Source organism: Hemicordylus capensis, chromosome 3 (assembly GCF_027244095.1).
Source record: "Hemicordylus capensis ecotype Gifberg chromosome 3, rHemCap1.1.pri, whole genome shotgun sequence".
In the NCBI taxonomy this organism is placed as follows: domain Eukaryota; kingdom Metazoa; phylum Chordata; class Lepidosauria; order Squamata; family Cordylidae; genus Hemicordylus; species Hemicordylus capensis.
In genome coordinates, this window is record NC_069659.1 from 271454663 (window position 1) to 271470925 (window position 16263).

Consider the following 16263-nt stretch of genomic DNA (forward strand, 5'->3'; position numbering starts at 1 on the left):
ATTTTAAAAATAAAAGTTTTCTGAAACATGTGTGTCAGTCAGATGTATGTTGGGGGGGGGCGGCGGGGGGAGGCGCAATTTCAGTGCTTGCCCTGGGCGCCGTTTTCCTTAGTTACGCCTCTGACTCCCAGGCAAGTCTGCCAGGGTTACAACCTTAAGTCTACTTTTGTTTCCAAGTAACAATGTGCAATATCCACACACATAAATAGATAAGTAAATATCAAAAACACCCCTTTAATAAAATGATCTCCTGTATATTCTAGGCCAATAAAAGCCAGCCTGGGGGGAAAATTACTGGCCCATATGTTGTGGAGTCTCATGTTGGTGCTTTTGATCAGTCCATGCTGTTGTAATCATCTAAGGAAGCACTGGTGTTCTTCTGCACAAATGTGTTCTTCTGCACAAATACTTAAAGTTACACACCAGCACCTCAGGAGCACAACTTACATTGGAGACAAAACTGTGGGTGCACATCTTTAAGTAGACACACCCTTGCATTCTTACACAACACCATTGATGCTTCCTTAGATACCTGCAGCCATGCAGGGTGATCAGAACTAGGGATGTGCATGGAACTGGCTGGCCCAGTTCGGTTCGAGATAAGACTGGCCTTGAATGCAACTGGCCAGTTCAGTCCAGCAACCCCCCAACCCCCCCCCAGTTCGGTTTGCTCCGGGGGGTTCGCAAGCTTCACTTTGTAAAAAAAACAAACCCTTTACTCTTCTAGGGCGAGTTCCTGGAGGCGGTGGGGGGTCCACAGAGGTCCCCCCTCCCCCCACTGGCCTTCCTCATGCCCTGCTTGGCCAGTTCGGCCATTCTACGGTCGGTTTTTGGCCTTCACCTGGTGGCCATTACGGAGCCCACGCGCCTGTGCACTTGTGGGCCACACAGAGCCTGGGCCACACAGAGGCCAAGTGTGCAGGTGTGCAGGCTCCATAATGGCCACCGTGCCACTGGGTGAAGGCCAAAAAACAGCCGAAAAGCAGCCACACCGGCTAAGGGGGACATGAGGAAGGCCAGCGGGAGGAGGGGAAACCTTCATGGACCACCCCCCACCGCCTCCAGGAACTCCCCCAAGCAGAGTAAAGGTTAAAAAAAAAAATTTAACACAGTGAAGCTTATGAACCCCCCCAGAACAAACCGAACCATGGGGGGTGGGGTTTTTGAGGGGGCTGCTGGACCGAACTGGCCCGGGCCACACAGGCCAAGTGCACAGGCATATGGGCTCCATAATGGCAGCTGTGCCACCGGGTGAAGGCTGAAAACCAGCCAAAGAGTAGCCAAACCAGCCAAGGGGGGCATGAGGAAGGTCGGCGGGGGAGGAGGAACCCCTGTGGACCCACCACCACCACCTCCAGGAACTCCCCTGAGGAAGTAAATATTTTTTTAAAAAAAATATTTTTATGTATTTATTTTTTACAAAGTGGAGCTCATGAACTCCCCGAACACTCGGGGGGTGTTCGGTCTGGGGTCAAACCGAACAGGGGGTGATTCAGTTCAACCCCAAACTGGATGCAATGTCGAACCTGTTTGCACACCCTAATCAGAACTACCCTGTGCAACATGTGGTCCACTGTCCCCAGCAGCAAAGACAATATATGAAATTATACCAACCACTGGAGCAAAAGGTTTTTCTGGCTACAATTCTATAAATTCTCTCTCATATTGTGTAAAAATCAACTATACGTTTTCTCCATATCCTCTTGGACCCTAGTCATCACTCGCTGAAGATTCAGCAACTTTGAACTTTTACATGGCACCATTCTTCACATGTGAATTCAGGGTAGCTTCCAACAGAATTTTAAAGCACCCTGGCTGACTTTCTGACTAAAGGTGTGTGTGTCTAACTAACAACAGTGCACATAAAGTGCTAGCCTTCACTCTTCTAAAATTGCTTTTGCACAACAGTACAACTATTTCCGGAGTTCTCTCAACACTCCAGAAGCATTCTGTGAGAGATGAGATACATCCCTAACCCTCAAGGACATGCCTTTGCTGTAACTGAGTGTGTCTGGAGTGTGCTGATGTTCTGTGTATGTGCTGTTGTTAAAAGCACACATGCAGTTAATATAAACACAACCCAATAAAAACAACAGCCTCTAGCATTATAGAGATGCAGGGATAAGAGCCATGCCTGGCATTTTAAATTCAGAAATATATTGGGCTCAACCAATTGATCATGTGTGCAGCCACTGTGCATACACGAAACTCATGTCATAACACAGCCCTATTTCCTCCTCCTTGTACATGTAGAAGCCACAGCAGCCATGAGCAGAATGGGAGGCCTGTGTGTCCCTTCTCCTCTTTCCATCCACCCCTACACTTCAGCTCAGTCAAGAAACATGAGTTTTGCATTCAGAGGAGGTAAACATGCTCTGGCATGCCGCATGACAGGGCTGTGCAACTTTGGCCCTCCTGCAGTTGTTGGACTATGACTCCTATCATCCTTGACTCTTGACCTCTGTAGCTGAGGATGATGGAAGTTGTAGTCTGAAAACAGCTGGAGGGCCAAAGCAAAGCAGTACAGCCCTGTCCTATGAGAATCTCTCCACATCTGGTTGCTACCCCCAGAATTGGCTGGATCAAACTCATTCTAATTTAGCATATGAAGCCATATGGCTGCATATCAATTTTATTCTAGAATTCAAGGTAAATGAGGATAATATGTACCAAACTGTGGCAAAGTTAGATGAAAGTCACTTACAGACTCTACAAAATTAATATTTGAGAAGCATTGCTGACATTTTTTATACTGCACTCATTTCTAATTGCCTGATTTCTTCCCTTTTCTTGTAATCAATGTTAACTAGAAAAGTTAATATATTTTGTAAAAGATAATTCATTAGCATTTAATGTAGATCTCTTTTTCCTTTCACTTCATAGCAATCTTTACCAACACATAAAACACAGCAAGGTTTTGCAGAAGACTGGACAACGTTAGCAAACACTGTCACACTTTTCCAGCAGAACTGCTATGCTCTGTCATAGATATTATGTCATGGAATGGGGGGCAAGAATTTTCTAGAACAGCTCTTAAAAACAACCTGGTGATTTTTTTTTTTAAACGTCATAGCAAAAAGTATACTGTCATATTGTACTTTATTGTTGTCATGACACTGGTCTCTCCATGGCCATTCTCTTGTTTACTTCTCCTTCTCACCAGGCGGGGGCTCAGAGTTTTTGAAGGGAGGGGGTTTGGTTCACCTGAGCTCCTCCTCCTCCAGGCTCCTCGGGGTCACTGTGGAAGTCTCTCTCTGGAGGCCTCCACCAGTTACCCTCCAACTGCCCCTCATCACTGGCCAAGCCTGCCTTAAATCCCGCCTGACAACTGATGCATCCCATGCCCCCGCTAATTGGACCTCTGCCCTGCCATATCAGGATGCTCTCACCCGTATCCCCCTAAGCTGTGCCTCTGTCTGCTGCTGCCTCCTCCATCACTCACCCCCGCCTTTCCCCCAGCCCCTCTAGCCCGGCTCCTTGGTCCTACAGTGTCTCGGCTGGGTGCTCATTGGGTTGCTATGCTCGGGCAGCAGCCTCACCTGGGACCTCTCTGGCCTCAGCCGCCAAGGGAACATTGGAGCTGGTAAAGCCAGTGAGGGACCCCACCGGACAATTGTATATGGTACATATTGCATTTTACCAAGAACTCTACTTTTTATATGTTATACAGTGAACATCCAAAATGTATTTTGACATTCCTATATCTATAAAGCTGCTCAAAGCCAACATTATTTATTTTCAATTTGCATTTATTGGGATAGAATTGTTGCCAGAAACCAAGCAGTAATAGATTGAAATATCACAAGTCCCTTGAATTAAAAATGACATACAAAAGATGAAAGCCATTGTAGGATTCTTCTATATTTAGCAGGGGGAGAAGTAACTGGCCCTCTCCAACCCCAGCACAGCATCCCTCCAGTGATTGTTGCTGGAGTCCACCTTATGTTTCTTCTTAGAATGAGAGTCATTTTGGGACAAGGAACAATCATATCTATTTATACTAGGGATGTACAAATCGATTCGGGTACAAATCAATTTGTACCCAAATCTATTTGGTTGATTTGGAGACAGAGCAAATCACCCCTCTGGTCCATCAGCTAGATTTGGGTCCAAATCAAATCACGCCATATACTACTGGAATTGATTCAAAATCCTCTTTTTCTTCATAATCTTTTTCTTCATAAGGTGCATTGTGCTAGATTGATTCATTCATCATACTCATAGTAAATGAGAGTGTGAAAAAGTGAGAGTGGGGTCATTGAGAGTTGAGTAATGAGTATGATGAATGAATCAATGAATCTAGCACACAGCACCTTATGAAGAAAAACCTCAGAAATTCACCAAAATTCAGCCCTCTGCCCAATCACTCTGAAATCGGGGACGGGTGGTAGCCTCCACCCATTAGGCACTATCTACCACACCACACCACACCACTCTTTGGGGGCAGATCCACTTTCTGCCCCCAATCTGCCCCAAAGACACAAAAACTTCAAAAATTCCCAAAAAATCAGCCCTTTATCCAATCCCCCTGAAATTGGGGTGGTAGCCTCCACCCATTGGGCACTACCACCCCACCCCACTCTTCTGTCCCAGATCCCACTTTCTGCCCCAATCTGCCCCAAAGTCACTAAAACTTCAGAAATTGCCCAAAATTCAGCCCTCTGCCCCATCCCCCTGTAATTGGGATGGCAGCCTCCTCCCATTAGGCGATACCACCCCACCCCACTCTTCTGCCCCAGATCCCACTTTAAGTACCCTAACCTTAACCCTAACCTTATATGGTCATTTCCTTTGCAGGTAGGAACTTTTCAATGAAGGTGAATGGGAAGAAATTTTTGCATTGAAGTCAATGGAGGAAAAAAGGCGGGAAATCCAAATAGCTGTCAGAATGAAAATGGAGGGGGAGGAAGAAGAAAAGTCTGCTGGCACAAAATGGAGGCTGCTGGCATGGCCACGGTGGTCCGAATCACCCGAATTTTTTCACCCCGAAACTGGGGTGATTTGGATCGGCCACAGAAAATTTCGGGGGTCATCGTGGGTGATTCGGCTCGGTGCCGTATCACCCGAAATTCACTGTTTGGGGCACAGAATGATCTGTGCCCGAAACGAAATGCACATCCCTACACTTAGTTAAACTTGAAGTTGGCAGCTGAGCTGTCCACTGAAGGGCTTAAAGGAAAAGCATCATAAAACAAAGAATAAGAATTCAGAGTATCTACATTTATAGAAATGTTTCAGTATTTTTCTCATTACCCTTATTTATATGCCTTCTAGACAAAATTCAGAGGCAAAGAAGTGTGGCTCATTCTCAGAGAGAGAGAGAGAGAGAGAGAGAGAGAGAGAGAGAAAGAAACAGGCTCTCAGACTCTTTTTCAACCCTTCAGGATACCTCTTCTACTTACAACAGAACCAAATTGATTGCTTTGCAAGTAATACCACTGTAATTGATTTCTCTCCGCCCCACCCCCGCTTCCTGGCACAGACAAATACAATTTTTAAAAAGTCTTTTTCTAAACAAATGCAGTCTTTTGGTGAATGCCCACGAATATAAATTAAGTTTTATTAAGTTATAAAAACCAGTGCAATCATTTTGCAAAAAGTGCTTAATCAGCTTAGGGAGGTTATTACAGGCACAGTATGCATTAAGTCACATTTTCCCCTTTCCTAATAGCTATGGGGAAAGAAAGAGCTGAGGGGAAAAATCTATTTCCATTGATGCACAAGGGGTTAACCAATTGAACACCCCAAATATATAGGAACATAGGAAACTGCCATATACTGAAAAACCATCTAGTGCTGTTCATGACTATAAGAATTACAGCAAGCCTTTCTAAGGTGTTATCGAGCTTCACCACCTCTGCAATTTAAAGGATATGTTTTGAATAAGCAGTTAAAAACAAATACCTCACAGTTATATCATTAGAATATTTTAATGAACCATTGGGAGAACAAATACTAAACTTTTATTTCAAATTATTTGTATACCAACACAAATTCTCCCTTGTTTCATAGATTCCATGAATATGCACAATTTTCTTGTTGGGACAGGAAACTAGGAAGCTGCAGTCTACTGAGTCAGACCATTGGTCTTTCTAGCTCAGTACTGTCTACTTTTAATGGCAGCGGCTCTCCAGGGCTTCAAGCAGGAATTTTTCTGAGCCCTACCTGGAGATTGAACCTGGGACATTCTGCATGCAAAACAGATGCTCAACCACTGAGCTATGGCAGTAATATCCTCAATATTCTATAGGGGTATATTGTATCTTGATTCCTCCATCTCCATTCATTTTGAAATAAGTTATTCTAAATGTTAGGTGTTGTGGGGTGTGAAATAAGAACACTGCTACGGGGAAAGGAAGAACTCCTTAACATCTTGCCTTTTAAAAAAAACAACAACTAGAATCAGGAGAAGCTTTACAACCAGGGCGCTTTCCAGATTACACCCTGCAATGGGGTCACGACGACTCTCTGAAGTGTGCTTCCACACTTCCTGTGCTGTGACACCGCAGTTCCTATGCTGACAGCAGGGTGCTGTTCAGAATTCCAATGCCTTATTTTGAATTTGTAATTTGTAAATTTTGAATTTGTTTTGTAAATGTAAAATGTAAATAATAATAATTTAATCATTGCTATATAGTGCTATAACGTTGTATAGCCAGTGTAAAAAAGTTGCTGCTTTTTCAGGTTGTTAGTTTTCACGAGACTGTTCCCCGTGCTGGGCGCTTTGCTATTTACGTTTTGAATGTGATTTGCCTGAATGCAAGCATTTTGCTGCTGTTGAGTGGCTAATATGGAAAGCACTCAGTAGAAGTATAAATTATTGATCCAATACTGTGAAAACTCTTCTGATAACTGGAGGGACTCTCCCCTCTCAAGTGCTTGCCAAGGACAAGGACTCTGAGGCTCTCATCACTGAAAAGCTCACACCATCTGATTCTGAGTCACCATAGGAGGATCCAGAGGCAGCGAGATACACACAGGGATTCTTGTACAGAATGTCAAGATGCTAGCCTAGAAACCTTAAAATAAAAATGTGATAACTTGTAGCTACATCAAATCTACTTCGGCAGGAACTGGAGAGAAACAGTTTGGTAGCTGGAGTGTAGACAGTGAAGAAGACAGAGTTTCTGCAGCTAGCTTTTAAGGAGGAACCAAGAAGGAGGGACAAAAAGTAAATGCAGTTTGCTTTTCGAGAAATGATATTTTTCAGATTAGCAACAAGCCTATGCAGATGAACTACAAAATGCAAACGAATATGCTTTCTGGCTGGCAGTGAGGGAAAGCTAGTTTGCAGGACCTTAGAGAGCAAGATGACCCAATGAAATCCCAGCCAACTGCGTCCTTTTATGTCTCCTGGGCCTGACTACCTCCCTTTGGCTCCACCTCTCTGTTGCCGAGTGTGGATCATTAAAGGAGCATGCCCTGGGCCTGGAGCCCAGAACTCTGCCATCTCTCAGCCACTTCTTGCCTGATGTGTTCCCTGCATAACGGAGCAGCCAGCCGCACTGGCTGTCCCCTCAGTCAGGAGGAGTCTTAGCTTTGATATATACATACGATATGCTTGTCTTAACCATCAAACACATTGATTTTCCTTTCTTGTGTTTTTTTGAAAAAAGACATGCCAAACAACTCTGCCATTCATGACCTTCCTAGTTTTCCATAGACCAGTAAATCATGAATATTTTATGCTCACAAAGTTACTCTTTTAACATAATTTGTTTTAAGAGACAGCAAAGCCCATGCGTGTGATCCATATATTCCTTAGTTATGAAGTATCAACCAGAAACTTTGTTTTTCATAAAAAAGTAAAATATATTTTGAGCAACATTTGCTATTAAATATCAAATATGATAGCTACAATTTCCTTAATTAACTAGATAAAGGAAATAGGAACTGGCAGAAGCAAATCTCAATATCTGCTTGCAAAACATCACAGCGAGATACTTTTTATTTGAAACACAATATCTACATATCTCTATTGTGTTCTACAATCACCAGTGGGTGATGTCTCGATCTATTTCAGGAGGGGGAGGGAATCTTATGCAATTGGCACATTAGTTACTAAAGTTCTTATCTCTGGCATTCAAATGATATACAAATTAAAACTGTGTGTGACTGGAGACTAATTATCTCTTAATTAGGTGTTGGGCTTGTTTTTAAACCATCAGCTGAACTATTAACAGTGCTCACATTCTCTGAATAACTGTTGTTATCTCACTTATTTAAAATTTGCACATTTACCCAAGAGGTGAAGAATGTTGCAGCTGGAAGCAGCAGTGGGGGTCACTTGGTCCAAGCTCTGGTCTTTGGAGGAATGTTATAAATACATTTTCTCCCAGCAAATGTGTCCAGTTGTCTCAAAACGCTTTTTATCAAGGACTATAGAGCTTCCTTACAACTTGCTTTATTTCCCAAGTGCATCGGACCAGTAATAACACAGTAAAATATTCATGGTTGTGATAAATAACCATGCACCAGTTTAACTTAAAATATGATTTAATATTGGTCTACAGCTTATGCAAAATTTCTTAAACCCTGTTTCTGATTTCATATATGAAGTTGTTTTTTAACTGAAAATGTTTTTATGTAATAATTAACAAAATATTTGAGTGAAACAATAAGGTACTATGACAAAACAATACAATCACATAAAAACAGCTGATAAAAGCAGCAAAGTTGCTTAATTAAAGTGCTTGGAGAATAAAAAGATCTTAATCCGACACCTAAAGATACCTTACAGACCTGTCTGGGGAGAATGCTCCATAAATAGGGTTCCATCATTGAGAAGGCTCTCCCTTCAATTGTCCCCAGCCTAATTTCTGACTGCGAGGAGACCCAAAAGAGATTTTTAAATGTTGGCAGATTAATTTAAGTCACACAAAATTATTTCAACACCCCATACTTCCAAATTGTTTTGAAATCTCAGTCCTTATCACTTTTCTTTGAGTTTTGCCTCATTTAACTGTTTAGCTTATTATGTCTAAAACTCAACAAAAAAATGGTAATCAAGATTCAAGATTATACAGTAACTTCTGATTAATCAAGTGTCTCTACAGTGTTTAAACACTGTTTATTATTGGCCTGTGTTTTTAAACACAGTGTTAATAAACAGTATTTATTACTGGCCTGTTGTCTTTCATTTGCTTGACCTCCAAAGCTTAGTAGGGAGGGGAAATAATTAAACCATATAAAAATGAAAATGATCAAGCAAAAATGTATCATTCCTTACTACAACTGCTCTACTTTAGCTTGGTTTTTAACCTGTGAGTAAAATACAGAATTCCATTCAATAACTTGAGCACAATAACATCAATTAATAGCAGATCTGTGAAAATATATCACAGACCCATATCCCATGCTATTTAACCTCTCTTTATTACAAATCTAAAATAATAGAACCTGACTCATCAGCCATTGGCTTCAAGGTGTCCCATTTGACAAACTCAAGATTGGCACATAGATCAAAGGAATGCTCAGCTCTTAACTGCAACACTAAACCCAAAAATATTCCTGACAGCTCTATACCCTGTTTTTATTTGAATCCCATTTCTAGCCTTATTTGATAACAGATTTTATGTGTACCAAAATGATGTATTCAAAGTAGTTTTAGAAAATTAATGTGCCCTGCCATGATGTTATCAATTCCCAATCAATATTTCAAGAATTATAGTCTTCGCATACAAAGCTATAATATAATGACTAGAATCTGCCCCAGAAGCCGTTAAGGTGTTTAGAAAATTGAACCTTGAACAGTAAATCACGATTACTGCATCACTTACACTGCTGTGAACAGCTCTATGTGCAGTCGTTTGTACATGTTAGTGCATGTACAATATTTCTTTCATTTAAAAGGACTAACATCCTTGAGGCTTTTCATATGAGAGGTCTTTTGTTCATATTCAGTAATCTATCTGTGTTATGGTACCAAATAACTTCAGATCTTCAGAACATTTTTGTTAGGGTTTTCCCAAGTCAGCATTGTTTGTCTACTGAAAATGCACATTTTGTGCGAATGACTTGACTAGCAAGCCAGAGGTTACCAGTTCAAATCCCTGGTGGTATGTTTCCCAGACTATGGGAAACACCTATATTAGGCAGCAGCGATATAGGAAGGTGCTGAAAGGCATAATCTCAAACTGCGCAGGAGATGGCAATGTCGGGATTTCCTACCCTCCTCTGTGAGACAGGGTTGTTTACCCAGTCAAACGGCAGTGTGCCAAGAGAAGCAGAGGGCTCTAGTTGCTGAGACAACCCCAATAATTACCTTTCAGAAGTCAGGAAGGGCTCAGAGAGGCATGCAACAGCTGCTGGGGGATGGGTGGGTGCAGCCCAAGAGGCAGCAGAATGGTGGAGGAAACAGTGATGATATCAGCTCCACAGCTGCAAAAAGCTATTATGCTTTTTGTTACCACTATTCAGCTTCATTGAAGATTTCTTTACTTCATGAGCTGATCTTCAGTGGGCCCATTTTAAAATCTTGTCTCTGGGCCCACTACAACCTTGCTATGCCCCTGACTCCCGGAGAGGAGCTCAGACTTTTGGCTTCCGTTGATAGGTGAAGGAGTGAAGTGAATATTCTTCCCTCCTCCCCCAACTCTGAGGCAATGCCCGTGCCTATAATTTAGTGCAAGAGGGTGGAAAGGCTATTTAGAGAATTCCTCCTCACTAAACACGGAAAATGGTAAACCCCTCCAATATTCTACCAAAGACAACCACAGGGCTCTGTGGTCGCCAGGAGTCAACATCAACTCAACAGCACACTTTACCTTTACCTAATATCAATGTTATATGAATACTTTTTCCTTTGGGGGGTGTTGATTTTTATACTGCTTTTGCAAAGCAGTATAAATGTTTTAATGTAAACCGCTCTGAGCCATTTTTGGAAGGGCGGTATAGAAATCAAAGAAGGAAGGAAGGAAGGAAGGAAGGAAGGAAAGAAAGAAAGAAAGAAGAGTAGAGAGAATTATTAGGCAATCAACTTATCATAGAATTGCAGAGGCCAAAGTCTCTCTAGTCCAAACAAGCAGTTGGAAAATGTTAATAGCTTTAAACTGGTTGCTGTGTGTTTTTGAAGCATATTTTATCTATCTATCTATTTATTTATTTGAAACATTTGCTATACCGCCCACTCCGAAGACTCTGGGCGGTGTACAAAAACATGCAAAACAAGACAGCATTAAAATTACATTCTAAATAAAACTAAAGTAACTAACAGCGGGGGGTAGGGGGCATAGATAAACTGCAGGGTAAAAGCCTGTATATGCATATGCTCATCAAAGGCAGTCTACTAGGCATTTAGACTTGTTAGATTGGATAAGAGCAAAATCATCAACTTTTCATCACAAGGCTGAACCTAATCATATAATCTTTCTTTCTCCACCACTATGTTTAATCTGCACAAAGTGTACTTTAGGACATAACAAACAAGCAGATCCACTGCCCAAGAGTAGAGCAAAATAGCTCCTGATGACTCAAGAAAGTCACATCTGGCGGAGCAAGGCAACCCCTTTTGATATGATGGTGAGGGAAGAATTATCAATCCCAAAAATGACAAGAGAGCCAGTGTGGTGTAGTAGTAAGAGAACTGGACTAGGACCAGGGAGACCTGAGTTCAAATCCCCATTCAGCCATGAGACTTGCTGGGTGACTCTGGGCCAGTCACTTCTCTCTCAGCCTAACCTACTTCACAGGGTTGTTGTGAGGAGAAATTTAAGTATGTAGTACATTGCTCTGGGCTCCTTGGAGGAAGAGAAGGATATAAATGTAAAATAAATTTTTAAAAAAAATTTTTTAAGTAGCCACCACACCCAGAACATGAGCCACTAGGGCTCTATTTAGATAATATTAGATAATACCACCAATCTCTCCTTATGGTGAGACTGAGAGCAGATTTTGGGCTCACACACGTCCTTCCTACTGCTCCTTCCATTCCCACCTCACTGCATGTAAAAAGTAGCACCCAAATAAGGAGAACTCTTGTATACTTGAATGTGTGTCTCCCCTGCCTGTTGAACAAAAACATATCACATGAACCCTTTTATTACAAGGCCAGGGTTGTTCAATGTTCAAAGAAACCTGGGACCTCCTAGTGCAGGTGTAACCTTCCATGCATAATGAGGGGGAGTGGGGAACAGCATGCACGTATAGGGCCCATTCCTGATTTTCCTGCACATGCAGGTAAAAGAGAAGGGTAATCCAAACAGTACTTATTTGCAGTAAAAGTGAAAAAGGAAAGGGTAATCCAAACAGGTCTTAATTTCCAATAGAAATTTTATTGGGGCAGCACCCAACATATTTCCTTGCTCTTTGAGGCATTCCCTATTTGCTCCATATGGCTCCAGTAGTGACACTCACAGGGCCAATTTATTTGTCACTGTTTGAGCTGAACAATGTAGGATCTATGGAAGAAGAGAACAAAAAGGATATGGCCGGGCCTGCAGTCAGGAAACTAAAATGTCAGGGGAAAGGCTATATGACAAAAGGAATGTCATTTAAAAATGCATCCTGGAAGTATTTAAAAAAAACAAACCTTTAACTGGAATATAAACAACTTTAATTCATTTTGAAGTACATTCTTGATGTTTATTAGTTCTTAATAGTTGTTCAAAAAAGTCAAGTTCCAGATAAAGTTCCATTGCTATCTGAGCTTTCTATTCTTTCTTCAGTAAGCCTGCTGCTTAAACATTTTTTTAAAAAACAATTTTGTCTTACTGTACTATACATAACTTCTGCATGATTTCTGCAGATGCTACAGATTCGTATAACATTATATTGGAACCTCAGGGTAAGCAAGAGAGGACACTACCAAATTGCTATTTGAAAAAACTTCCCCAGAAATTTCTTTTTGCTGAAGGAGGCATTCAGAAACAGCTCTGAACCACTAATGTTTGAAATGATCATTTTTATGTTATGTGTTCAACAGTGCAGAAAGAATTAAGACCAATACATACTGAACTTTATCACAGCAATGTTTTGTTACAGTATTAAGTACCTTGCCTTACAAACTGTGGGGGAGAAAATAAGCTTAACTTTTCACTAGAACTTAAGATAGTTTGCATCTGTAAACTCTTCATCAGTGACCAATTCTTATATGAATCTATATTCATACTTTTAAAAAATTCATGGGAAAATACTGTGAAAAAACAGTTTCCTAGACAGATGTAACTATATTATGTATTCTAAGTCCTAGACCTAGCCTATCATTGTCAGCATACAGATCTAGGAGCATATGCTGAAGCTCACTTAACAGAAATTAGTTACCCTTCAAACATGTTTTGACTACCATTTCACACTCAGGTATTTCCTGCAGTAATACTCCTTTTTATTTCTCCCCTCAGTCTTTTTTCATCATAAACGGACTAAAACATCAAGGACACTTTACCTAATTTCCTGTGTGGGTTTGTTTCCCCATAGCAAATTGCTCTCCATGAAGACAGGTACCATGGAAACAGATTTAAAAGTGGGCTGGACATGGTGGCAATATTATGCAGAAACCTTCTCTCCCCTCCTTTATGGACAGAGCTTTAAAAAAAAACCCCAACGAATCACACAATACTAGAAAGGTATACAGTACTGCAAGGCGAATGCAATGACAAAGCATCCCTCTGTACACAGTACAGCCAGGTCTGCATTTGTAAAAGTCAGTAAAAGTTGTAATGAAAGATCAGGAGAGGATGTGTATGTGTGTTTTAAATATATACTAACCTGTATTTTGATTGGCCATGAAAAGTTGCTGACATATACATAAAAAGTGATATTTGGGTTGCTCCTGAAGTTGAACTTTTCACAGGAAAAGCTATCTCGGTATTCCTTGATGTTGGCCTTTGAAACGACAGGAACTTCTTCTCCAGATATTGTTCCAGCTATAACAGTACGAAAAAATAAAATGAAAGGCAAACACATTTTCATTACTTTTCATTTCTAACACACTCCATGCCAAGACACACAGAATGGATCATAACACTTAATAAAACCAACTAGTATACAGGTATTACTGTAACAAAAGTGTAGAATGAGACAAAGCTTCCGAAAGCTGCTAATTCCAAGGAAGAAGCTCCAACAACAGTTTCAGGATATGTTCAAGTTCAAGCTTGTATGAAACTTTCGAACAAAGCAACTTGGAATGTTACTGGTCTATGGCACAGCCTCAAAAAATACCTCTCTATGGCTGTAATCTATGCTCAGTTACTGGGAGGTGGGGGGTGGTAAACGCCACTGAACACAATGAGACTTACTTGTGAGTAAGCATGCACTGGATTGTGCAGTATAATTAAGAGGGCACTTTTGATTGACCTTAAAGGTTATGCTGTGGGAGAGGAGAGTCTGTAAAGTATGAAGACTCAAGCTCTTATAGGACTCTAGATGAAAAACCAGCAACTTGAATATAAAATGCACATTTATATATCATTATGATACCACCATTTCTATGCCTGCTTCTAAAGATTATGAAATGATTCATAACACTGAAAAAAGATATAGTGGATCTGAATTTAGAGCAAATGTATCCCTATTTAACTATACAGTTAATGTAGGTTCCACAAGGAATTTATACTAAAAATGCACAGGTTATTCAAGTGTGGAAAATGTATTTGTCTTGATTGTAAAATATTGCTTTAGCATCTCAATTGCTCTTAAGAAGTTAATATTGTCAGATAAACACATCTCATTTGCAAGTCATGGGACTTTTCTACAATTCCATTTGCTGAATTGATGAAATGAAACAAATGGGAATTCCTAGCAATACTGAGGTAAAAAAAATCATAATAGACCTCAGGGAAAATATTTGTTGGCTAGAATTAGACATTTGGAGGCAAAGATAGGATTGGCTGCTATATGCAGAAGGGGGAAGAATGTTGCAGGAGAGAAGGGAAGGTATGGGGATGCCTAGTACTTTGCCACTTTCTTTTAGCAGCCTTCCCCAACCACTTTTCCCATTTGGCTTGGGAAATGACGGTGGAAGGGATTGCAGGAGAAAAGGAAGATGGTTTCAGCACTCCATCATCAGGCCCACCACTTTTCCTTACAAATGCCACTCTGGCCTTGCATTGCTTGCTGGAAACAATCATGGAACTGGGAATCTCATATTTGTCAAACATCAAAGGGTACTACATTCAGCAATACCCTAGGAAACACATCCATTTATATATGGAAGAACCCATATTCTGTTCTTTTCCTGCACCTTCCTACAAAAACTGTCACTTTACCTACTTTTATCTCTATGTTGTTAACCTTTAAACATCAACAAAGACACACACAAACACACACAAATTATAGCTTCATCCTCCAGGAGGGGTTGTTGTTGTTTACATTTTATATCCCGCTCATCCTTCAAGGATCACAGAGCGGTGTACTAAATACTTAGGTTTTTCCTCACAATAACCCTGTTAAGTAGGCTAGACCAAGAGAGAAGTGACTGGCCAGAGTCACCCAACAAGTATCATGGCTGAATGGGGATTTGAACTCGGGTCTCCCTGGTCCTAGTCCAGCACTCTGATTCATTTTACTATAAATACCAGAGGAAGGAGCTTGTTAAGGGAAGAGAAGACCTTTGACAACAACTGAAGCATCCTCTTTCATCCCTGAAAGCTCCTTCAACTACAGCATTTCCTCTCAAGCAGTCTGCTAGCATAAGTATTGCTAGCACCTTGAAACACTAACAGGAAATTGTCACAAAGTGTGCTTCACCATATTTGGAGAAGGTGGGGTATAAATACACGTGTACTGCATGGAATTCCAGACAACATGCTGAACAACATGCTTTTAGAAAACCTTCACACATCATGCATGTTTTCTTGATTTCTGGAATCAAAAATAAAAGGGAGCAACATGTCTATAAAACACAGGAACATACTATGGACCCACACTGGGAAACAATGGTGTTATCAGGTATCTCACCGCCTTGAGATGCACATATCAGGTGGTATATATGATAGATAGATAGATAGATAGATAGATAGATAGATAGATAGATAGATAGATAGATAGATAGATAGATGGTTGAAGAAACAGAACCAGCATGCAAAGTGTGAAGACTCTGCTGCACTTAATCATTCTGCATAATTAATTATAAATTCAATCAATGATGCTCTCCTTGGATATATTTTCAGAAAGTCAACAGAACCAATTCAAAGAAACTTTCTAAACAAAGCTTTTTATTAAAGCCAATGGAGAAATGGGGTTCAAAATTTGAAAAAAGGGAAGATAAGCAGGTTCTTTATCAGCACACACAGAAGGGTTTTATTGTTTGATATCAATGTTAAGGTT

General features: G+C 40.8%; 1 protein-coding gene across 6 annotated transcripts in view; it reads right to left on the reverse strand.

Annotated features, from left to right (window-relative positions):
* The window catches only part of ATRNL1 (attractin like 1), a 1008890-nt gene that overhangs the window by 558035 nt on the left and 434592 nt on the right, over window positions 1-16263 (reverse strand). For all 6 annotated transcript variants that reach the window (XM_053305805.1, XM_053305806.1, XM_053305802.1 and 3 more), the window contains exon 24: window positions 13705-13862. In XM_053305805.1, coding sequence (XP_053161780.1) covers window positions 13705-13862 — 158 coding nt within the window. The remainder of the gene's footprint in view (window positions 1-13704; window positions 13863-16263) is intronic.